This window comes from Silurus meridionalis, chromosome 14, assembly GCF_014805685.1.
Source record: "Silurus meridionalis isolate SWU-2019-XX chromosome 14, ASM1480568v1, whole genome shotgun sequence".
NCBI classification, from domain to species: domain Eukaryota; kingdom Metazoa; phylum Chordata; class Actinopteri; order Siluriformes; family Siluridae; genus Silurus; species Silurus meridionalis.
This window is the reverse complement of record NC_060897.1, coordinates 14,773,307-14,799,566: the sequence shown is the minus strand read 5'-3', so window position 1 is coordinate 14,799,566 and position 26,260 is coordinate 14,773,307. Positions and strand designations below refer to the sequence as shown.

Sequence of the window (26,260 nt, the reverse complement as noted above, 5' to 3'; positions counted from 1 at the left end):
ACCTGTCTTTTTTTCTCTTGTATCTTTAGTATTGCTCTTTAATAAAGAAAAAGTGCTTCTTATCCGATCTCAATTAATCGTTTGGATAATCGGTAGAATACTTGATTACTAAAAAATTATATTATGTAACCAAGCAGGCATTTTATTTAAAATTGGTTTAAAAATGTCAGCTGTTCATTGTTGATGATCACAAATGTTAATAATAATAAACTGCATAAGAAAAACCCAAGCAATTTCATGTTTTGCATCTTTTCCCCCTATCCATACCGAAATTAAACCAAACTGTGCCTTATAAAACGAGATGCATACCGAACCGTGAATTTTTGTGTATCGTTACACCCCTAAATTATGTTTATTTATGTTTTTTTTATGTTTATATATATATATATATATATATATATATATATATATATATATATATATATATATATATATATATATATATATATATATATATATATATATATATATATATATTTGAAATTTTTTAAAACAATTTGAAATAAAATACCTGCTTGGTTAAATAATATATACAATTATATTTAATAAAAATAAAATAAAATAAATCAAATTAACTTTTTTCTTATATTGATTAAATTGAGTAATCAAATTAAATTGGTGCAAATTTAATTGATTAAATAAAAATTCATCAATAAAATGTATTAAACAGTCAAGATTTGTTAGACTCTATTTGGGTAATACAGATGTGTATGTAAGTGTGTGTGTGTGTGTGTGTGTGTGTGTGTGTGTGTGTGTGTGTGTGTGTGTGTGTTACATTGAATATAAAATGTTCTACTTAATTGTTCTGCTTATTTCAGCATACTTTAACAAATGTTTTCATTCCTTCTATCCTTCATTCATTCACTCCCTCGATTTGCAGAATTGTCAGGATTTTTTCTCCTTTTAAGAGAAATTCTTGAAGCTGGACATAAAATGTTAAAGAATCCATCGTGCTAGAGTTAGCTGCTAGCCACTCACTGGTCGCAGCTAATGTTTATGCTATGAACTCTTTAGCATTTTTATGCATGTGCAAAACAAATCTTATTTCCAGTACAGAGTGAGAAGCCACACTCGCAGTGCGCTAACTCTAGTTATATATATATATATATATATATATATATATATATATATATATATATATATACATACATATACACACACCCCAGGCATTGCTGTGTATGCTTCAAGTTAAATAATAATAAAAAAAAAAAAATGCACTCAAAGTGCGAGGCAGAGACTAAACTAACTTGCGGTCTGCCACATAATATGTTCCTGAGGGAATTTATCTTCTGCATGTAAAAAAGGATTGCATTGGTACTAAAAGCTCTGTCCCGAAAACTCTCGGTACGAATACATGTGCGTTACACCTCTAATGTTATATATTGATTGATATATATATATATATATATATATATATATATAACATTTTCTTAATCTCTCTCTCTCTCTTTCTTTCTCTCTCTCTCTATGTATATACATACTTAGAAAATTTCAATTCCTTTTAACAGTCATGCTTTAATGTGTGTTTGGTAACATTAGTGTTTTTTGCTGGTTATATTCTTAAGTGTGACTGATTAACATTGTCAGATTTGTTCCAGAGAAGCTCTTGATTTGGAGCTGGGATCTTTACTATGGTGTGGGCTGACTATCTTGAGGGGTGTCACTAAGTGGAGTCTTTTTTCACTCTTTTCAGTGGTGCCTGTAATAATACAGCTGTTTTAACAGTTGTATACTATAGAACTATTGTGTTTACTTACATTTTATTATCGTTGGTTTTATTTTATTTCGTTGTATGTAATTCCTTTTTTATTGTGTTGCCTCAGAGTCTTGCCCACATACCCTTGTGGACATTAGGTTCCACTGAGGATGGGTACTCTTGAATTGGTTCCTCTCAAAGTTCTTCATATCAGTTCAGTGAGCTTTTACTTGCCGTTATTGTCATTATTGGCACTAAACTTATAGGCGCTAACATATAAATTTAAATTCTATAACTTATTTATCTCTGTCAAGTTGCTGTGAGACAATGTCCATTGTTAAATTCACACAAAAAAATAATAATAATTAAATACACCCAAAGAAACAGTTTTGTTTAGTATAATGGTTGAATGACTGCTTCAAGGTTCAGGGTACTGCATTCATGTGATATGGCTTTCAGATTCACAGTGTGCAAAAATTAATTTGTAACAGAGCAGGCAGTGTTACTGTAGAGAAAACAGGCAAAAAGCATATTACTAAAACCTAATAATAATAATAATAATAATAAAAAAATGATTCTTTCTCACACACACAAACACACACCCACACTGACACTCTGGCACTCTCTCACTCACACTCTTTCTTCCCCCAAGTAATCCATAAAGAATCCCCAAATCCACTCTTGCACTCACCCCTACCTCCCACACATTACCCACCACAGCTGTGCTGACATGGTTTATAGCAACCCAAGCTCCATATATACAGTTAAAGGGAAAAAAGGACGGTAATCTATGAGTTTCGCCAGACCACGCCATCACAAGTCAGTGTTTAATGGCTGTGGAGGGATAAAGAGTTTCCATTTTAGATGAAACTATGCCAGTGACGTGAGAACTCATCTGGAAAAGCTTTATTAGAGTTAGTGTGTTGGTCTTTGTGCGTGATGTTTTATGCCCAGGGTGAGCGAATTAAAAAAATGGTTTCCGGGTCCAAGCTAGCACCTCTGTCTATGGCATGGTAAAAATGGGAGTCGGGCAGAGTGGATGTGTGCAAGTCACATTGCCATGCATTCACATAATGACTATACCAAGCAGCTATGTAGCCACTGCTATGGCCAACCATTTTATCCCAATACTGCCATACTGCCATGACCCTCCCTTTTCTATCCCTGTAATCAGATACCACAGGCTTTTGTGAGTATGTGTGTGCAGTTCTCAGTGCCCTACAGCATTTGCTGCCCTGATTGCAGTCTTAGCTGTTGGCCTTGTACGTAGGACCCAGCTGTAGTGCATCTGTGTACATGTTGACATCTCTCTTTTTTTTTCACTGTTTCAATGTGCCTCTCTTTCTCCATTCTCTTCCTCAATTCCCTTACTGCATATAAAGCAGATGCACAGGAATGAATGCTTTATGAACACAAATAAATGTGCTAAAAAGGAGAACAAAGTGTAATGCCAAACACAAAAGCCCAGTTTAGAGTGAGAGTCATATAGAGTGAAAACGAAGAGAGACTGACAGTCCTGAGGCAATCTTTCTCTCTGTCGTTGACCTTAGAACTATTCTGTTATTTCTCTTGGCTTTTAAATAAACCTAACTGAGAGGAGAGGAGCCCTCATATCTGATGAGCCTATCCACTTCATGTTTCACTTCATCTACCCCTTTGCCTGTAAATCTGATATTCCATGCCAGGGCTAGGTCATCGGAAATGCTCCCAATTTTACTCATTCAATCCCCCAGATGTTGAGCAGACCATGTCCTGGCATTCCTCGGATGACCGGCATTGGCGAATGGAAAGCATAACTCATGTTTAAGGTCCTGGATTTGTTGGACATGGAAACAGCAAGCTTGGGAGTTATGGAGACAAGGAGGAGAGCATGGAACTGGAGTAGACAATGGTTTCAATGCACCAATGATTGCGTACACATTCAAGACCCTTGCCCCATTTATTGTCTTGTGAATTATACACCTGCCCTTACTTTGTAATCTTGGTTTGACTATATCGTATTAGGATTTCTCTACCACTGCTCTGCTTTGGTTTGCTTTCCTCAGTGTAGATCATCTGTACTATCCTTGTAGTGAGTGAACGGAATCATATACTTGGTCATCGCTCATGATATTATACATTATACATACATTCATCTTTGTATGTGTGTTTGCAAAGGACACAGTGGGTTCTTGTAGAGTATATGAAGGACAGATTAAAGCAGGCCATTCCAGCTTTGTGCCAGTTGCATTCTGGGATGCTGATTTATGTGGCGTTTGGGCAGAGGGAGGGGTGGGTCTGTGACTGACTGTAAAGACTCAGTCTATGTTGGCCTCTCCAGCCAAATTGATGTACAAAAAAAGACCCGAAAAAATGCGGTAGAGAAGAAAGAGAGGGGCAGCTTTTTATGTTGGTAGAGAGGTTACGGGGAGGACAAGAATATAGGACTGAGAGATAGAAGGGAGATATGGGATAAAGAGTGGGAACCGAGCAGGGAAACTGAGAAGAAGAATGAGTGATTGAGACAGTGAAGCAAAGTGGCAGAATTGGTAGAGGACAGACAGGCAGTCTTTGTAGAGTAAATCAACCCTGAAGACTGCAGAGGCACACTATAGTAACACACAGTGGATTTATGCACTGTTGCTCTGTGGATCATCCATTTTTCATAGAAAAGCTTCGCTGAAGATACTTAGTCTTGCTGCTAAGACTTGTGGCTGTAAAGTTGCTTACGTAAATGCTTTAGTCCTGGCAGTGTGTTTGTGTAGTGTAGCCTGTCAAGCCACATAGGCTGAGCACAGTCATCTGGTTACCTGCACGTTTGCCTTTATTAGCCTGGAAAGGACCACCCAGCTTTTGATTGCAGGGGTTTACTTTGATGTGGAACGGACGCATGTAGGTAGCAAGGATACAAATCGCTCTTAAAACACACTCGTACCCTTTTATTGGCTTCTGTGTGGCGTCATCACGCGTAGCCAAAGTCTCATGTAACATACACCCACCCATGCACACCCAGTCTCACTGAGCGTTCCTAACCCATGCCTGGCTCTTGTGGTGAGCCCAAAGCTAGAAGCTTCAGATCACAACACCTTTTAATTCTTTTATTAAGTTCAAAACCTGTAAAAATTCTGTATGAATAGCATTCCCAGTGGCTGTCCATTTTGCCTTTATATTTTATCATCACATAACCATTTGACCAAGGCTTCCTGCCTATTTGGCTTTGACACGTAACATGTCTAAAAATGCTGTTCAACTCTGTCTTCACTGGAAAACCACGTGGATTGGGCAACAGTAATTCTGAAACAAACCAGAGCTGTAAAATTCCCCGACTCCCCGCCAGTGGAACGAGCAAGCCATGTGAAATTGTGTTGGGGAGATATCAGAGCTGTGGGAGCCGCTTTGTACGATGCACTATGACTCAAGCCCAGCTCAACTCAAACAGATGGCGGCTCTTAAAGATGGTGCCGAGCAGGAGCTTGGTGTTCTGGGAACAGTGGAGAACGGCCCACTCCACCTACACTGGAGCTAAACTGCACGCTGTTTGACGAGTACTAGTTGGATTAGGCTTACGAAGGAGCAGTTTACAAATCCAGTACAATGTCCATCAACACCACAGGACATTGGGGAACTGTTTCATCTGTTTTGTCAATGACAGACACCATGGCTTTCACCACAGTGTCACAGTCTTCACTGTCTCAGTTGCCAGCATGAACAGTGAGGTCTAGCAGCTAGGAATAGTCTCATTCTATGTTGGCTTAAAGTATTATGTACTAATAAATTTGTTACATTCTGTTCTAACAGACTTATGTTCTGCATTATTTAACCTCTTCTTTCAGAAGGTATTGCCTTTAGAATTAATTTTCATAAGTTATAAGAACAAATTAATTTAAAAGTGGCAATAACACTGAGGGTCTTGTATCATCTTAGCATGCTGTTGGGGATTGTTAGACCTGGACCCAGGCCCCCAAGTCTAGCCCACTCTGTCCTCCCCAGTGGGCTTTATGATGGTGGGAAAAGAGTGTGTGTGATTATCAGATGGGACCAAAGCAATGTTTATGAGCTTGAGCAGCTCATATCAGCTTTGCTGTATGGGCCCCGTGGGTGGCTAGATCAAATTTTTCCCTACTGTACTAGTGGGAACAGCATGAGAAATAAAGCAGATTGGATTGTAGGGAGAAACTGCTGGGAAACTGGGAAGCTGTTTGTGTCAGTGTTTGGGTAGAACTGCTATATCTATGCCAGAAATTAGCTATAGTTCCAGCTAGTTACTGAAGTGGTACAAGCTACAAAATTGAATAGAAAAATGAATGTATTGTGATGATGGCTATACAATTTTAAGTTGAAGCTAAAATGTAATAAAAATGTTGTATCTTTTTATATTTACCTTAATAACCTATGTTGTCAGACATCCTAGCATTTCTTATCCATGCTAGGATTCTAGCCACAAAATGACTTTGGAATTATAGCTAAAGGATTTGTCTTGTGTGCAATATGCCTAAACCTTATATACATTATTCTTAATACCCAATATTTAATTATTTTTTTTATATAAACATAACATAACTAACATAAATACTTGTAAATAATCCAAGTGTTCAGATATTCTTGTTACATACATTATGCCATGTTAACTGTACATGTACTGCATGTTTACGTTAATGGACCCAAGATCTTTGTCTTACTGTTTTCCTGCATAATGTACCTTGGGCATGTGAAATTATGTATAAAATTGTGTCTTATTCTAGTTCAATAATTGTTTTATTTGTTTGACACTTTTAACAATGTACATTGTACAAAAGAAGCTTTATAGAAATAGTCTACAAATTAAATTTTTCATTTATAAATTATTCTCTAAGTTTAACCCTTATAAGCAGGCAGGCTAATAACCATCAATTGAGAGGAACATGTTGCTCTAATGGAAACAAGGCCAAACATATTTAATGCAAACTATGTTATCAGAGGTGGCAAAAGTACACATCATTCTTTTAGGTAGAAGTACCGATACTCGTGTTTTAAAATACTCTGGTAAAAGTTGACATACTTCACTAAAAACTAGCCATTACTACTACCTGTTTTATTCTCAAGCTGGTAACTGGACCTCACATCATTAATATTAGGGCTGTCAAACGATTAAAACATTTAATTGCGATTAATCGCACGGTTGTCCTGAGTTAACTCACGATTAATCACATATTTTTGTCTATTCTTAATGTAACTTAAATTCATACTTTTCACGTTTTTAATACTCTAATCAACATATATTTCATACAAATATAGATGCTGTATAAAAATGTATGTTTTTATTAGTAAAACCAAACTCAACATAGAGCATGAAAACAAATTATTCATTTAAATGTATTAAAGTAATTATGGTATTTTAAAATATGTAAATCCTCAAGCTGATATGTAAGTCAGGACACCAAACGAAACCATTGCTGTGTTTTCTTATAGATGGTTAATGAGGTGATACCGGAGAAACTGTACCTCTACTAACTTTCATACGGATGAAATCATCAGTGAATATTTATTTTGTGAATTGTTTAATTAAAAATAGACATTTTAAGGTTTCTATTCCTATAATGTTTTAGTCTGTGAGGCTAATATTCACAAAAATTCAGGTTGTTTTATTTTTGTGTCTGTGAAGAGAGATGATAGAGACGGCAGAGAGTGCCCCCTGTATGTTTTCTTTATCTTACACAAGCACAGCTTTTTGTTGTTATTATAAGTGTCCCCTGGTGGTCTAGTGGTTAAGATGCGGCGCTCTCACCGCTGCGACCCGGGTTCGATTCCTGGTCAGGGAACCATCCCCAGCCACTCTCAGTGCCGGTCCCAAGCCCGGATAAATTGGGGGGGGGGTTGCGTTAGGAAGGGCATCCAGCGTAAAAACATGTGCCAAATCAAAACGTGCGGAGGATCCGCTGTGGCGACCCCTAACGGGAGAAGCCGAAAGAAAGTTTATCTGAGTAAAGAAAGGACAGCGTGAAAAAAACATGTTGCGCCAAAGGTTTTTATATATATATTTATTTATATTTGTAATTAAAATGTGGGCTGTATTAATTGTGTGTCAATAAAAATTAGTGCAGTTAAAATTAATTTGCTGACAGCCCTAATCAATACAGGTAGACCACAATTTACGACATGGATAAGGACCGTCAAAACGGTCGTATTTCCATCAGGTTGTAAGTCAAGAAGAGTGACTACTCTCTGATGCGTTCCAACACAGACATAAAGAGGCACTGTAAACACACAAAAATTTTTACATAGTAAAAATAAAGTAAACAAAAAATATAAATAAAGCAGCAAAGGGTAAAATCACTTCACAAAATACGAGAACACACAAGATCACTCTAAACACGTCTAAACTATGCGAGGTCACGCCAACTAGAGCATCTCTGATACCCACAATGCATGCATGCTGGGCATACTTGTTCCCCACTCTGTTTGCGCCGTTTTCAAATCTACTTACCGCGCACGGATTGTGAAAGTTTTTATGAAAAATGCCGTAAGTCGAGTGGTCATAGGTCGCGGTCTGACTGTATATGAATTCAAAGCGAATTTAAAGGTTTCCAGGCTGAACATCCACCATATAGAACACAAGAAGAGAAAAGATGATGATGATCAGGTGATCAGGAATGTCTCTGTTCTCAATCATGTTTACATCGCTGACTCCCTCTGTCTCATCCCCCCCTTACCCCCAAACTTCTTGTTGCCTTCTGCCACGCTCATTGTATCTAGCCTACGTCTGTAGTGTGTGAGAGCCAGGAAATGATACACCAGTGGTAGATTGCAAAAGTCTGGCAATGGCAGGAAAAAGGTTAGAAAGAAAAAATATGGACATTTCACCAATTGGATTAAAACTAAAGTAATGAGTCTGTTTTGAAAATCTAAGAAGTAGAAAGTACAGATATTTGTGTAAAAGTTTTATGAGAGAAAAAGTAAAAAGTTGTCCGAAAAATATATAATGAAGTAAAGTACTGATACCAGAAAAATCTACTTAAGTACAGTAACGAAGTATTTGTACTTCGTTACGTTCCAACCAGTGCATGTTATGGTCAGATTATATCATTACAGTGGGGAAAAATGTAGGATGGCAATAACTAATTATAAATAATCTATATTGAAATTAATCTTCAACGAATGTTGTTATCGATTAGTTGGTCTGCTCAATTTATGGGTTAGCACGACTGTAAGATAACAGCTGCTTGCAAAAAAAGACAAAGAACGCACACTGGTGTCACGGATGAAGGTGAAACATCGGCAAAGCAAAAACTGTATAACCCTTATCATGTGAAAATGGTTAGTCTAATGAAGTGCTATTGTGTAAACTGTTTGCTAACTTCGGGACAGTCGCACTGGATCTTTTCTGACGTGATTTGCGAGCATCAGGTTGCGCAATCACCTCGTTTGCAACATAGTGATGGATTCAATTAAAACGGTGCAAACAGAGTGAAACACTAAGTCTAAAAGCAGCAAAGAGCAGCAGTAAACGATTACATTTTAGTCAATGTTGTGGTTTTCAGCAAATGCTTATGCATTTGTACACCAATGCATATTTTTTCCTTTCTTTTTAGGCCGGTTGGCTTGTTGCCTTCCTCCATTCTATTTTCTATTTCATTTGTCTACTACAATAGTTAACTTATCTGTTTTCAAAGGTGATTAACTGCAGCTTTACTACGTCTGCATGCTTCTTTTCTTGTTTGTATATTTCATTTATGTGTACATCATTAGATAATTATACAAAATTAAATTAATTATATTCTAGATGCTTATATCTTCACAACTAAACAAAATGTCTATTACTAAATGTCTAAGAAGGGTGGTCAACTTGCCATCTGCAGTTATAATTGAAACAATACAAATGTTGATTTACACTTATTTACACTTTGCATACTCAACACAACCCAGCATGAGTGAATTTGTTTAAAGAGAAATGCCCCATGCACTCCTCAACAAGCAGCTACTATAAGCTTTAAAATGTAAAAATGAAAGATCAATATGTTGCTTTTGAATAATTTTTTTTAATTGTTTTTTTATTTTATACATAAATACCCTGAAATAGGTTTCTATATAGCTATAATAAGCAAAACAGCTGGTTAAAGTTTTTATATTTTATATTTTTTAATCGAAGAAGATATAATCGCCCAATTAATTGCTTATCAAAATAATTGTTAGTTGCAGCCATAAAAAAATGTCAAAAATCTTGTTACAAGTCAACTATTTTTGTCTTTATTTCTCAGGCATTTTTAATTACTAAGGTCAGGAATGATTGCAAAAATGAATTAATCAAGTTAGTAGCTGTAAATAATTGTCTCTGAACAACCAGGAAAAAATGACTGAATTCCTGTGTAGTGAAGTAGTCCTGATAAACAACACATTGTGTTATGTTCTAGTTTTCTAGGATTTTAAGCAAAGCAAATCCTGTTGTTTTTTTTTTGTTTTTTTGTAAACACTTAAGGAAATTAAATTGCATCAAAGAAGGATGCTCTGTTGTTCTGTTGTGAATTGAGGTTTGTATATAGAATAAAAAATAGGAGAAAAGGAAACAAAATTCAACACCCTTTTCCAAAACCTGCAAACATTCGGCTTTCCAGATGACATTTTCCGATAGTTTGAATATACCCTGATACTATCATCAAATATCCCTAGCCTAGCACCTACTGTATGTGCCTAGAATATCATATCTGTTATTCTGAATAATGTATTTGTATTCAGATATATCTATAGGTTCATCGGTAAAAGTGACTGGCAAAAGTACCACAGTATTATGTTTAATATTTAGCAAAATAAAATATACCTGCATGGAAATGTTTAACTGTGGGCATTATAATGATCACTATATTCAAACAGGACAACTTTGACATAGCCTGGTGCTTTAGTTGAATGTACTGATTTTAAACACACACACACACACACACACACACACACACACACACACACACACACACACACACACACACATATATATATATATATATATATATATATATATATATATATATATATATATAGTAACTAAAAAACCTATACTCTGTTTAATTCTTTTTATTTAGTTATTTAAAAATAATAATAATTGTTTTACAATACATTTGACTACTTTCATGCTGCTTAATACTCTTCCCTGTTATGTAAAATGTTTTTTGGAGTGGCTTTAACAATGTTGGGGTTTATTCAGTGTGTGTGGGTTTACTTGTGTCTATTGTGAATAGTGTGTTAGCAAGAGCAGAACCAGTGAAATATTCTGCAATATCTAGCACACTCACACATGCGAGATAGGTGCAGATAAATAAGATGGATGCATCAAATGTGTTGCCTTATCTCCCTATCAGCCAAATCATTTCATGTGAGCAGCAAAATGTGGAAAAAAAGAGGCAGAACAGGAAAGAAAAAGCCGAATTTAATAAAGTGAGTGTGGGATGGAAGAACAACACGAGATGTTTTCAGAGAAAACAGAGCCAGCGGAGCCAGGTCCAAGTCAAACGGCAGTAGTCTGGAGTGTTATGGTCTTCCTGTGATGTGAGGTATGGAGTAGTGGTGGGAGCGCAAGAGCATGCTGTGATGACTTTCACTCACCATTTTTGAACATGTTTCCAGAAACTGGCCACTGTAGCACTATTACAGTCCAGTCCTGACTCACTATGGCATGTGTGTGTGGGGGCGTGTGTGTATAACCGGACTAGAATTACACCTCTGCTGTCCAGACTTTCTCTTGTCATTCTTTCCACCTTGAACCTCCATCCCCTTGACAACAGGCCATGACTCAGCAGTTGTTGCCTTTTGTTTTTACTCTTGTCTTATGTTCTTACTTGTTCTCATTTTATGTCTTTTTTTCCCATCTGTGTCCATCAGACCCCTTCAGGCAGTGTGTCCATGTGAAAGCTTTCATTGTCCCTGAGACGCCATACTTCCTGCCTCTATCCTTCTCTCTAATGTCTTTCTCGATCCGATTCTTATATTTACCGTTCCCATAAAACGTGTCTTCTGCTGCTCTCTGCCTTCAGACAACAATCCGTTTGCCCATGTCTGCCCCCGACTGCTGGCACAGGCAGCAATGCTTGAGCCTCTGTCAATGAGAGAGCTGTTTCTAGAGACAGGCCCCTATAAATGATTAATCGTTGAAAAGCTTTGCTCAGTGTCCCCAGGGAATGAGGCTTGCAAAGTAGGTAGAAGCCTGCTGCATGTGTTCCCTTTGCTCTGCTCTTCAGTGCTACAGATGTGTCCCTCCTCCTTTGCTTGCATTTCACACATAGGTGCTAACTCTTGCACATTCGCATCCGTGTGTTCACACACAGCCTGTATGAGCCTGTCTGGCTTGGCCGGCTCCATAGTTATTGGCATGATTAAGTTTTGAAGACTGAACTGTCTGGCTGGCTGTAGCCATTTCACAGGAACCTTAACTGCCTTCAATAAAGCTTTAATTTGATCCACTTGTTTTTAAAGGTCCATGAATAGGTTTTTCTTTTTTCTTGGTTTGTTGAGGTTGAGGAGGCTTATCTCCATTATGTCAACATGTGCAACGTAAACATCACAGTGAAAAAAAGCTTCTTTTGACCTCCTGCTCTTGTTTTATTTACATTAAACTACAAAGACACAGAATGCTTCTCTCAACCCACCCTCTCTGATTTGAGTTTAGGTGGCTAACCACCAAGCCACTGCACAAACACTTGCTGTCAACCCTGGCCACAATTCTCCCTTTCTCTTTCTCATCCAAACACTCTTTTATTCTCTCTCTCTCTCTCTCTCTCTCTCTCTCTCTCTCTCTCTCTCTCTCTTTCTCTTTCTCTTTGCAACTCATCGATTTAGCCCTACCTACAGTCTCTAACACACCCTTCTTCCCACACATCTCTTCACCACCCCCGGACCGACCACATCCACCAAACTCACTCCACAAGCATGCACAGAGGCGAGCGTTGGAGGCGTGCACTGCCCTCCTTTGGTCTCTTCCTACTCAAGTCCTGGAAAAACTCCAACTCTGCTTACTCTGGTTCTGATCAGACCAAACCCACCAGCCCCCACTATACACACACCCACACAAGAACCTCGAGGGGTCCACCTACTCTAAGCTGTCCTCCCACAGCGTCCCGAAAACAGAGCGTCCGTTCCCTGTTGCCTCCAGACCAGCAGGAATGTTTGGCTACCAATCCATCTAATGTTTTCAAGATGATTTTGACCGTTATAAGGAAATCCCCCCATTTGAGTAGCCATTTGAAATTCCTTCTGCTTTTTTACAGCACTGAAGTGTGCTCTGAGTCACTGGGTGAAAAGCGTAAGCTGGCTGTTCTGTCTCATCTACAGAGGCTTAACTCGCGCACCAGTGAGTATCGTAGTGCTTGAGCTGCTCGTCTTCAGGCCAGACTTTTGTTTTCTTTGAGACCCAAGAGTGCGAGGTTACGTGATTTACCGCATCATTTTCAAACCATACATTTAGCACCTGTTTTGTGGAGAATCGCCAAGTGGGACAAAGGAGTTCTGTGACCCTTCCGACACTACAGGGATGTTTTTGCTTGGTGAGTCTCTCAGCCTTTATGGTCATTTTGCTCTTCATTTTCACCACCTCCTGAGTAGATTTCTCCCCTCGCTTCATTTAAGCAGGAGCCTGTGTGGCTGGCTTTGTGTGCCAAGATTGTGGAACCAAGACAATTGTTTCTCTTGGATCATGCCAGCATGATGAGAGCTTCCCAAAGCCTCCACCACATGTTAGTGACTGAGAGCTGACGAGGCCATATGTACATATTTTCCTCTGTACTCACTATTTGAAAATCTTAAATTGCATGTCTCCCACGTCTGGGAGGGTGTTTGAGAGAAAACGTGCCTGTGTGCTTAGAGTAGAGAGGAATTAGCTGGCGGGTTCAACTGTCACATCTGTCGTTTAGCTGCCTAGCTGTTTGTGTGGCATTCATATTGGCTCCTTTTGTTGTTTGACTGTGCCAAGGTGGGTTTCCACTGCAGCAGTCAAGGCTGATATTTAGTTCTCTGTATTAGAGTAGTTACCTTTCTAAAAAGCAGAAACTCAGTAAATTAGTAAGCCAACCACAGGGAAAATTGCTGATTGATCAAAGGCAGAGCCCAAGAAACAAGCTTCACAGAATGAAGCTCAGTTACCTACCTGCATGTCGCTAACAAGCAATTACTAAAGTTTGTATAATGTTGGAACAGGTGTGCCATGGCGGACAAAGTAGAATCGTTGTCAGCCGTTTATTTTTACACTAGCATTATATAAAAAAGTGTGTCAGGAGTGTATTTTGTACATGCTTTCAGTCTATGTAACTGCCGCTTTGCTGCGGGCAGTTGTTTAGATAGCTACATTGGTGTTAACCTCGTATTTATGCAACAAAGGAAAACAATCAAAACACAGTTTCAATAGTAGCAATTTCAGACTTATCTATATTCCCTTTCAATTCCAATGTGAGAATTCCCAGAATTTGACTCCCCTCTAGCAAGAATTGCCTTCAATTTTCTCGGATTTATACCAAAGAAAAACAACTTGACAATTCCAGCAGTGAAACTTTGTTACTTGGACTCTGCCTCTCAGTTTGTGTTTCTGTTATCACTTTTCAGCCAAGAAGTGCAGAATGGCACAGTATGGTTATTAATTCAAATATGTATTTTAGTGCTGTCACTTGTATATTTCATAGGGCTTTTACTGAACACAAGAAGCAGCGATTATCTTTGGCATGCAGTAATAGCAGACAGGAGCCTGGTCCAAGTCTGTCGATATATTAATCTTAGTGCAGTGTTAAAATAGAAAATGAGAAAATGAGAAAATATACATAAATAAAACCAGGAGCTGTGCCTTTCTTGTGACTGAATCGTAAATGCAGTTTATGCCTCACTGCAGAGGCTCTGCTAACATGTTACAGTACTGTACAAACACAGTGAATAAGATTCTGTTTTCTGAACTCTCAGAGATGGTGCATATTATGTGGGCAATGGGTACAAATATCAAATGTAAATATCAGCAAAATATAATCATTATTAAGTAGGATCAGGGTGATTCTGTGACTATTATGTTATTCAAACACAAGATCTGGATTTACTGAGATTTCCCTGTTTAGTTTACTCACCAAATTTAGTATGGTTATTATAATAGCAGTATGGATCACTTAAACATGGATTTGTACAGTACCATGCTGTTCACTGGGAAAGTGCCATTTGAGGACATTTGCAATTTTTACTTCTTCAGTGTGTAATATGAATTTAGAGTCATTCACCATTAGTGGGGACAGATGTATCTCAACACATTGCATTGTTTGTTACTGTCTCTTTAAGTTAACTGGTTATGCTTGCCAGACTCTCCTTACCCAAATCAAAGCGTACCCACTTTTAAAAAGATCAGGTCAGAATAAAACGGTGCTGTTAGCAATATTGTGTGTGCTAAACAAACCAGATCTACTTTGTAATCATGTGTCCGTTGATGCATTAGTCATTTTTGTCCTTCCTGTCCTCACATCAACCTCATAGTTGGTTTTCAGCTTGAAAACACATGTGAACCCAGCTGTATGAAATAGTTGTAAACAAGAACGCTTGAAAAGGCAAAATGAATTGTAGTTGTATGCGTTGTGTATAAAGGTGAGCAAAGACAAGCCCTAATCGAATCTCTGTTGCTTTGATCAGGGTGCACGTGAGGCACATTTCCTAAACGCCCACAGAAACGCTCTCTGGTACCGATAAGGGCTGTATGCCAAAGCTGAAAATAAATGCAGACTGAGGAGAGAGAACACAGTGTAGGGGAAAACAGGCAGTTATGAGCACTGGCTTAGGCAACGTGAGCTTGCTGAAGCCCATATCATCCTTTTAATAAGCTGCTAAGCAAATAGTGGAGTGGGCCCTGTTTGTGTACTCGCACCTATACCTTGGCTTCATTTGGCTGCGTGTTTTCTTTGGCTGCAGACCCTAACCTGTTACTTTTGCTTCACTTTCGTCTGTGTGGGTGTGATCAAGTTATTGTAGAACTAGCACAGGCAGGAGGAGGGAGAGTATTGTGGGAGAGGATGCGATGATGTGGCTGCTTACAACACCTGTTTACTGCGTTAAGTGTGAGAGAGAGAGAGAGCATGAAAACGAGTGTCAGAGAAGACAGATGTAGAGATTAAATGTGGTAAAAATGGCTTGAGTGGTGAAATAAAAATTGGGTGAAGAGTGGAGATGGACAGGAAAGAACTCATGCTGGACTAACTATCACAATGGTTAGTATATGTGTTAGTCTGCTGATGCCTGTGGAGTCAATGTCCTTAAAAAGAGGGCTACTTAAAGTGGATGTTGGCATGGGTAGTTTCGTTTATTTTTGGAAGTGATTATTCTCTGTAGTCAAATGCACTGTACATAGCAAAAGATGCTCAATCACAAGAACTGCGCTCTGTGAATTATTTTCACATTGCAACAGCACAATGCTTTTTTTTTTGGATGAAATGTAATTCCTTTAAAGAAACAAAGACATTCAAATGTTATAAAATATTCAGAACGGGTAAACATGACCAGTTGGAGGCACATATTTGGCCTTCAACATTGCACATACTCGGGAAAGTACACCTAGTGACTAAAGAATGAAACATTTTAATGCAGTTGTGTCAAAATGTGGATGTATTTACAGGTGAAAAAGTCAAAACATTTTCAATATCATTTTGAGAGTGATATTGAGTTATTTTAAAAGATGGTGGGCTTTATTGTGTTTTGTTTTCCAGAAATATATTTACATGGCCCTTTGCAAAAATGATGCACTTACATCAGTCAATCTTAACAAGATCTTATGGAGGTGAACCAAGTACAATTGACCATGTAGAAAAGGAGAAAATTTCGAGAACTGAGAGAAACATGTTAAACATTAAAAATGTCAAAACTGCACATTCCTGCCCCATGTCAACTGGAGTTACACTAGCCAACTGCAAGCGTCTTCTGTATGTAAGAAGGCAGTTAACACTTTCTGCAGAAATATGTTAAACTTTCCTTTGACCTCGGTTGTGCAGCTGCTCGAAAGATGTAGAGGCTGATGCACAACACATTCATATGCTTTGGCTTGCATCCTCCCTGTTTGGAAACTGTCATGCAACACAGGATAATGAGCTAGTGGGTGGAGACGGAGAACTCCCTAATTTGTAGAAAATACAGGAGAAATGAAATGTGTAAACCTTCTTATGATATTCTCAGGGGGAAAAAAACTTTTTTATTCGTTTCATCCTGATTAATAAGCCCATCCATTACCAAATGGCCAAATGCATAGTTTATGTAAACACAGGACATATATGTTCATAAATATTCAGCAGCATGCTAGGATTTTGATGTTGGGAAATGGATCTCAGGTGTCAGAAGAGTGTACAGGGGTAATGGGAACACAGTTTAAGCCTTGCTTAATCAGTATGTTTTTCTTGGTTGTGCCCATAACACATAATGGACAATCAGCGGGCAGTTTACAGAGGTGCTGTTCTGAATGGTCAATTACTCATCATTGTCTACTTAAACACATACTGGAGTGGGTGCGAAACAGATTGCAGCACTGCTACATTTATTACAGGGCCGAGGCACACAGAAACCCATTGAGAGTGGAACGAGCACTCTCTGGGCCTTTGGGTAATGTAGTCTATACATCTTAGTGTCATTCTGTATAATTAAGACAAAGTGTTTACCTGCTTGAAATTGAGGCCATGATTATGTTTGTCTGACTGGAGCTGTGCGGCTCAAAATGTAAGGTCGGAGCGCTGCAAGATTGTACTTATAAAGTAGCGATCAGTTGCTCTGTTCTTAAAGAATACTTTTGTTCATTAAATGTTCAAGGATGAGAGAGTGCAAAATGGGAGCGTGAGGAAGAAAGAGGGGTTGGATGGAAAATTCCTGAAGGACAACAAATGGTATGGCAAAGGAAAAGATAAGAAATAGAGAAATGGAGCAGGGTTCAGGGAGAGATTGAGGGCGTGAGAATGAGAGATTGAAAAAAAAAAGATAATGGACAGAGAGCAAGAGAGAGAGAGAGAAATAGAGAATTAGAAAAGGAACACAAGGGAGTATGTGAGAGGGAAGGAGACAGAGAGTGTGCATTCAGCTGTGAGATAAGATGTCTGTCCAGTCAAGTGTAAGGAAACCAGGCTTGGCCCATATGTCTATGGACTGCTGTAGCTATGTATAACCTGTATTTTATAATTTATAATAATTTAAAATATATTTAGAATATGCACCCAAAAAATCTGAATGAACAACAGGAAAAAAAAGTCTATATTCGCAATATTGTATTTAGGGCTGCAGTTATCGATTATTTCTCGCAATGTCGGAAATGTGAGAAATAATATCATTAAAAATGTAGTAATTGCTTGTTAGCGGCATTTTTTTAATGCCTGTCAAGAGCGCTCCAGAGTTTAGCGGGTGGCGCGTCAGCAATAATGGTCTGTGGGACAAATCCGTGCTCTGTGTGTAGTTAAATGGAATAAACGAAGCATCGAGAAAAATAATTTGCATTTTTGTATTTGAATTACTTGAGTTACCCAAGGAATTGTTTCAGCCCTAGTTGTATTTTTTAATTCGGTGCACTTTGTCTTTTGATGCTCCTTTTATTTTGTTCTGTCATTGCATTTCTTACTCATTGATTCCTTTATCTTTAAGTGATTTCTTCTTAATAAAATTCCCTTCACTGGGAACACAGGGTACAAGGAAGGAATATACCACGGATAGAATGCTAGTCTATCACAGGACACTACACAGCACACAGCAGTTCATACCTGTGCAGTTTTAAGTAATGATTTTATCTGCCGATATGTTTTTGGGAAGTTAAAGGAAACCTGGGCATTCATAGATTATTTATGTAAAACTCCACATAGAGTTTATGATCAATCTCTGAACTTGCCACTAACTCTACCTACTGTGTCATAGTGCTACACATCTCAAGTGAAAATTCCCCTACAATTTGCTAAATATGTGTATGATTGGATCACTGTTAGTATGAAAAGTTGTCCAGATGTTGGTCTATATTTAGAGTTTTAAAGCATTGTGCCAGGTGTTGTTGCAGATGGCAAACCAAACAGAAAATTAATTCATATGCCCTATGCACCATCACCATGGCTGCCCAAAGTCTCATAGGTCTAAAGCTTTTTTTTCTCACTCTCTTCCTTTTGTTTCATTTCCTATTCCCTGTGTGGATACAGGCAGTGGACTGATGGGCAACTCCTCTGCCTCATTTATGGGGACATTTCTGGCCAGCAGCCTGGGTTCTTCTCCCTCACATCCACCTCACCCTTCCAGACCTCCGTCCTCACCATCTTCTCCTCCATGCCGTGGAGGGCCACACTCCACCGCTTCCCAGATCTGGTTCCCACACTCACATGAAGGTAAGTCAGTCCCTACCCCACATGTCCTGTGTGGCTGTGCATGCCAATATACTATTGTATGTATGTGTGTGTATGTGTGTGTGTGTGTGTGTGTGTGTGTGTGTGTGTGTGTGTGTGTGTGTGTGTGTGAGAAAGAGAGTTCATGTGTTTGGAAAGTCTGTATGCCTGCTGGTTTTCTCATTGAGTTTACAGTCCAAGTAGGTCTTTCTGGTTCCCACTGTCTTCAGTGCCCCACCCTAGTGGTTTTCCAGATTGTGACAAGAGGGCAAAAGGTCATACAAAAGAATCTTGTGGTCGTTTGTACACGTCAGCAAGAATGCCATTTTTACCCAAACACACACACACACACACACACACACACACACACACACACACACACACACACACACACCCCTCAGGCAGTAAAATGCTACAAAGTCCACAGTGGTTGCAGCTGTCATCTGAAAGACAATGTGGCTTTTCCCATCCTGCTCTGCCTCTCACTTTCGACTAAGCTCTTCATGACCAATGATCTACTTTTTCCTTCCTTTTACTCGGATTCTCTCCATCAAAGCATGACTTAGATGATGATAGATGGATGACAGATTCAGAAAAACTTCTAGAAGCACAAAGACAAGAATACAGAGTTGTCTAGACATGCCAAGGTGTTGGACCTAATTGACACAGGCAGTTGGCTAGGCTGCATTTTGATCTGCAAAATTCTCATAAGCCACTATAATCTTGTCATTGAATAATTTGGAGCTTCATGGTTGTCATGCCTTCAAGTTATGTTACCAAACATATTTTTTTTTGCTTTCCAGGTATACACAGTATCACAATGTCTTCCATATTATTATTAAGTTTCTACTACAGATCTTTAATGGACAGCAGTTATGGACTGTATCTGTCAAATAGAATTACTTTTACAAAGCTTAAATGTTTATCATTACAGTGAAACCTCGATATCCGCGACCTTGACACTTGCGACCTCGATAGTTTGCGACTTTTCCTTTCGATCCGGACTAAGCATAAGAGTAGGAAGCTGTGAGTGGCTCAAAAGTTCAGAGTAAAATTCCAAAAAAGAGTTTGTACTAATTAATTACATAATGTTTGAAAAACTATTTTATTATTGTATTATTCATTTAAAATAGTAAATAAAACATTTATGACAAGTAATTCACAATTTTTGTTGAGTTTACCGTACAGTACATGTACAATTCCTCTTGAAAAAGGAACCATCAAAAGGAAAGAGTCAAAACCTTGCGATTTTTTGGGGTCATAAAACGTAACCCCCACAAGTAACGAGGTTGCCCTGCTTCCCTAGAAGTGTGCACTGCCAACAAAAGAGTTGGTCTTGGGATAGCCAGCAAAAGCACTGCTAGGGACTGATAGGGACATTCTCCCTATCAGAACTCTTTGCTAATTTGCTTAAAAAAAACCTCAGCCATGTGAATACTTTCCACCTGCTAGAATGACTTGGGTAGAAAAACAGTCATGCTATCAATGTCAGTCATCTTCTCTAAAGAAATGGCACGTTAATAAAAAAGGCAATGATAGTAGGGACGTTACTAAAAGTAATAAGGATGATTATGAGCAGGATTATTATGATGGGCTATTATCTCTATTGCAGTTTAATTGTGTAGAACACCGAGGGAGCATGATTGAATCCCAGCCCTTCATCAGCTCCGTTCAGATTTCTCCCTCTTTAAGTTAATTGCATATTGTCTTTTCTCCGGTTTCCATCGAAAGCGAGTCATCAAAAAGAGGGGCACAATTACCCAGCCTGTCCTCTGCTCCATGGGTGCCTACAGTCTCCCGCCAGCAGCATTGGTGTGCGAGTGTGTGTAATTGTCTCTGCCTATTGCATTTATAAGATTTTTTGAGATATGAAAGTTCCTTTAAATAGTTCATCCCTTCACATCAATCTTGCATCCCCACTTTGCTTTGTCACTAATGTTAAATTGGACGGTCTAATTCTTAAGATATTTAGTCTATTTTAAACTATACTATGCTTATACTATCTATACTAATCAGTCTGATGGCACTCATCATCCAAAACCATGTGTATAGTTGGCATATCTTTTGGGTGATTGGTCAATGTACCTGTTTAGAAAAGTGCCATTATTGAAGTGCACTCTATGCAAGTAACAGTAGAGTGGGTAGGTGGATAAGTCTATAATACCTGCATGGCTGTAATTCACCTTTAATAGATAATAATAGATTTATAATGTATTTCTTACTCAAAACCGGAAGGTTATCGTCATTCCATTTGTAATTTTATACAAACCAGTAAGTAAAATGTGCATGTTATGGTTTGTGATGGACTGGTGTGTATTTCCACCTTATGGTCAGTGTTTCCAGCATAAGCTCCAGAACCACCAGTATCCAGAATTACAAATAAAATGGTTACTGGAGATTGAGTTTGAGTTTGTTGATCAACAACAATATCTTTCTACTTATACCCTCTGTGAATTATAAATGATGCACTCCAGACAGATTTGTAAATTTTTTGAGAAATCATTCATTTTTTGAATGGCCAACAGCATCATAAGCAATGATTTTTCAAATATTTGTTTCCTTCTTCTTTGCTGGCTTTTCCTTACATATAAATTTTACTATGCCTTCATTAACTATGACTTCCTTTTTCGCTTCTCTTCTTGCTAATTAAAATACACGGAATTCCCAAATAAACATGTATGCATAAAGCCTTTTTTCCCCAGCTAGTACAGCAACACTACACTGTTCTTTTTCTTTTCCCTGTCTTGTCCAAGTTGGCATATGAGGCAGTATTAACTTTACAGTGACAAATGAATCAAATGTTATAAATAGGCTTATGACAGCAACAACACGGGGCCTGGCAAATTGAGTCTATAAACACACACTATATTCCATTTCTTGAAAAGGAAGAAATTAAACTCAGGAAAAAACTCAGGGCTGGAAGCCTGGTGGCTGTTGTCCAAATTATTACTTTAACTATGCCAACTCCAGGGTCTGACAATTTCTTCATCTTGTGCCCCCAGCTCATTCCTTTTTCCCACCTTCCATGGCTTACACATGTCTCTTGTCAGTTCCCTGTACACAAGCATGTCTTTAGTGCATTTTTCCACTAATTCGTCCCCTTTTCTTTGTGCAATAATCACAGGGAACAATATTTTAAAAAATTTCTCCTCTGCTTTGCAAGCATCGCTGTGTCACGTTTTTTCAATTAGTAGCCTTGACAAGCAGTTCTACATGTCCTTCCTCTTTTTTTTTGCTGTCACTTCTTTTGCTAAGTCTCTCCATTGTCTCAAATGCGTTTTACTCTAGCCTTTTTACAGTTGAAAGCTTCTATTTGGTGGCATATATGGAGATTGGAAGAGACATAAGCTGTCCACTGGGTGAAGGTGAATTGAATAGAAAAACATATACGGACTAGTGCCTGACCAATATTTCATTTGACTCCAATAATATTTCTTAGTGAAACTTTAGTGAAACCGCAATACTGAATGTGAATCAGTTTTTCAGGAAATGGTGGTTAGTATAACTTACTATGTGTGTGTGTGTGTGTGTGTGTGTGTGTGTGTGTGTGTGTGTGTGTGTGCAAATAGAGACTTCAGACATAGGCATAAATTGAAGGATAAAATAGACAAAATAATATACACAAACCATACAGAATGACTCAACTGCTAACCGAGTCATTCACATGTATTAGCAGTCTCAAACTGTATTTTTTCTCTTTTAACTACCTAAATAAATGAAACCTAATACAGCTTAATTTTTTTTGCTGGATTTTACATGATCTTTCCTGTAAAACATGGAAAGTATTGCAGTAAAACATTATATATTCTACCTCATTCCATTCTCAACTATTGTCTGGTTACTTGCTGAGATGTAGAGGAAAAAATTATATTCCTATAAAAGCATTGCAAATTTGTCTACACCCGTGAGGTCTGATTAAGTTTATGGTTTGAGCATTTAGTGTATGAATCAATGTTGTCACTAGTTTATGATGAATATTTAAAATCACACAAAACAGTTTGGCACTTTTGTCACCTTTCTTCATGGCTTTTACACTGTATGTAAATAACATAAAATATATACTACTAAATGGAACCCGTTCTGGAGTGTGTACTTGTTAGATGTTTGTTTACACATTGTTATAAAAAATGTTTATTTCAAATCTTTTCTACATTTCTGCTGTTTATTTGAGTTTGATAGAAGTACTATAGCAATTTAACCAAAATTATATGGAGGATTTTGGGTAGTATTTTTAGCTCTTTAGAATAGATTTCAGCTCTAGCAAGTTTAATTTGTCTGTTGGATTCTCCTTTTTGCTGACTGCTATTGGGTAAAAACCTTAGTATCCCATTAATCCCCTCCACAGGTGCTGGAAAGTCTGAATAGGACAGCAGATCTGCTAAAATTGGTCTCTGACACTAGAAAACATGCTCATCTTTAAACAGGCACACCTGGCTGGCATTGCTTTTCAGCACTCTGCAGTATAGATAGCCAACATTATTTTGCACGTATGTTTTCTTCTCACAGCCCAAATAACAACAGACTGAGCCTCTGTACCACCCCAAGGCTTCCTATACTCCACATCCTGTGATGCCCCTGCCCAGAAATGAACAGCTTCCTGCTATTGCTTACAGCCAGACTACTCTGTGAAATGGGGATTACTATACCAAGTGAGGGGGGGTGGGGAACGCATTCACACAGTCAGCAAGGCTAGCTAGATAATTGTTTTTGATTCTTTTGCAAGAGAATAGTAGAAACGTCTTGTTTAAACAAAGAGCATTTTCCCCCCATAGCCTTTGAGTTCTAAACAAATTGCTTTTAATGACAGCGCTTATTAGTGCTGACAGTCAGTCTAGGAGAAATATGTATTTATTTATCATTTGTGACAGTTCAGACCAGGACTGTCTGGATGTGCTGCCTACTTCCTCTGTGATTTGCCAGTACTGATGTATGAAGTTTGTTAAAAAAAAACAAGAGCAAGAGCTGCTACTGTAATAAAACATGCCAAGGAAGAGATTTTTTTATACCTGTTAAGCATTAGTGTCATTACAAATGGACATTATTATTATTATTATTATTTATTTTATTTTTTTTAATTATTATTAGTATTGGAAAATAGTTTGGCGCATAATTTAATTTTGTAAAATAGAGATGAAAAACTTTCACACACACCTGTTCCAATTTATGTAAAAAAAAAAAAATGAAACTAAAATAAATCTTCTCAGATTCCAACAATGAAGTGATTTTGATTAACCACAAATGAGTATCGGCCGTTGCTGTTAATTCCTTGACATCATTTTGGTTTCATCTGACTGCTAAAGCCATGGATCCACATAGAGTTTGCAAATCATTTATGGGATCTCATTGTCGAAATGTATTCATTAGGAGGAGGGTAAAAAAGAATTTTGAAACACATTAGCGATGTCATAGATTAATGTGAATGCCACCACCAACAAGTAGAGAAAATAAGGCACTGCTGCGACACTGCCAAGAATGGTAGCGCCCCTTAAAATCTGAAGTAAGGACACGATGAAAACTTACCAGGTAGGCTGCCAAGACACCTACAATAACATTAAAGGAGCTCTAGGAATATCTGGCTAGTACTGTTTACTGTCTGCTTGTGCCAACAATCTCATGTTTTCAGCTGGGACTGAAGCTCTAGTCAAGACCGAAGGAAAAATCGATAGCTTTAAATACCAATATATGTTAGTAAAAAACCTGCAGGCCAAATCTTCACATGAAAATGACACAATAAACAAACCATTATTAGCCAAAGAATGGTTTGAGAATTTGAATTTAAGATGGCCCATCAGATCCCAAATTTAAATCCAAAACCCGTGGAATGATTTGAAGAGTTCACACAAGCACTCCACTCAAACTATGAATGATTCAGAGAATAAATCCTGAAAAATAATGAAATTATTTTACAAAAATCAAATCAATATATGTGTTGTTAGTAAACTCTTGGTGAAAAGATCAGGTTTTTGTAACATAGTAAATGAAAATGTTATTTATATTTTTATTTATTATAAATTCTGATTACTTTTTTATCTTTTTTGATTATAGTGTTTGTTTCTGTTGTAATTTTAGGGCCTCCTTCATAGGTTTAATAATAACAACATTTTCAGAAATTTGTTTTAAGTGAAAAAAATGTGAGATTGCCTCCCATGCCATAGGTACTCTATAGACTATTAATTTCTCCATTTCGTGTTTCCCTTTTTTTTGGGATGGTTGCTGTTAATGAACAGTAAATAGTTATTGTGTACTCTTTTGTACTATGTTAATAAAATGTTCAAAGAGAATCTGCTTCTTGATTTATCAGAGATATATTATTGTTGTAATATATATATATAAATATGTCAATTAGAAGTAGTGTATCCAAGATTACTGAACAAAGCTAAAATCTAGAGCACATTTTGTACTGAAGTATATACACTGGTGTGAAAAAGCGTTTGCTCCTGATTTCTTTTTTTTTTTTTTTCTTTATCTTTGTCACACTATAATGTTTCTTTTGGCTTCTCCCATCAGGGGTCGCCACAGCGGATCATCCGCATGTTTGATTTGGGACATGTTTTTACGCTGGATGCCCTTCCTAATGCAACCCTCCCCATTTATCCGGGCTTGGGACCGGCACTAAGAGTGCACTGGCTTGTGCAACCCTAATGGCTGGGGTTGGTTCCCTGACTGGGGATCGAACCCTGGCTGCAGTGATGAGAGTGCCGCATCCTAACCACTAGACCACCTAATGTTTAATGTTAGTAAAAGATAACACAAGTAAACACAACATGCTCTTTTTAAATGAGGGTTTTTATTATTAAGGGGAAAACAAAATCTACATGGCCCTGTGTGAAAAAGTGTTTGCCCCTAATCCTAATAACTGGTTGGGCCACCCTTAGCAGCAACAACTGCAATCAAGCGTTTGCAATAACTTGCAATAAGTCTGTTACAGCGCTGTGGAGGAATTTTGGTCCACTCATCTATGCAGAATTGTTGTAATTCAGCCACATTGGAGGGTTTTCGAGCATGAACCACCTTTTTAAGGTCATGCCACAGCATCTTAATAGGATTTATGGCAGGACTTTGACTAGGCCACTCCAAAGTCTTTATTTTGTTTTTCTTCAGCCATTTAGAGATGGACTTGCTGGTGCGTTTTTGGATCATTGTCCTGGTGCAGAACAAGGTTTTTTCACACCACTGTACATGAGTTGCAATGCTTTGTGTATGCACAAATATTAAATCCTGCATTTTAGGTTAAATACTACAGTTCTGGGGCCCCATTACAGGACAGAATTAAATGGACTGCAGA

At 38.0% G+C, this 26,260-nt stretch overlaps 1 protein-coding gene across 8 annotated transcripts in view; it reads left to right on the top strand.

Moving 5' to 3' along the window:
• LOC124397124 (BAH and coiled-coil domain-containing protein 1) overlaps positions 1–26,260 on the top strand; it is a 72,477-nt gene that overhangs the window by 19,977 nt on the left and 26,240 nt on the right. For 6 of the 8 annotated variants that reach the window (XM_046866629.1, XM_046866627.1, XM_046866626.1 and 3 more), the window contains one exon: positions 18,796–18,978. In XM_046866629.1, the coding sequence (XP_046722585.1) occupies positions 18,796–18,978 (183 nt within the window). Of the gene's footprint in view, positions 1–12,618; positions 13,177–18,795; positions 18,979–26,260 lie in introns of those variants that run through there. The other 2 variants (XM_046866631.1, XM_046866630.1) reach the window with 2 other exon arrangements.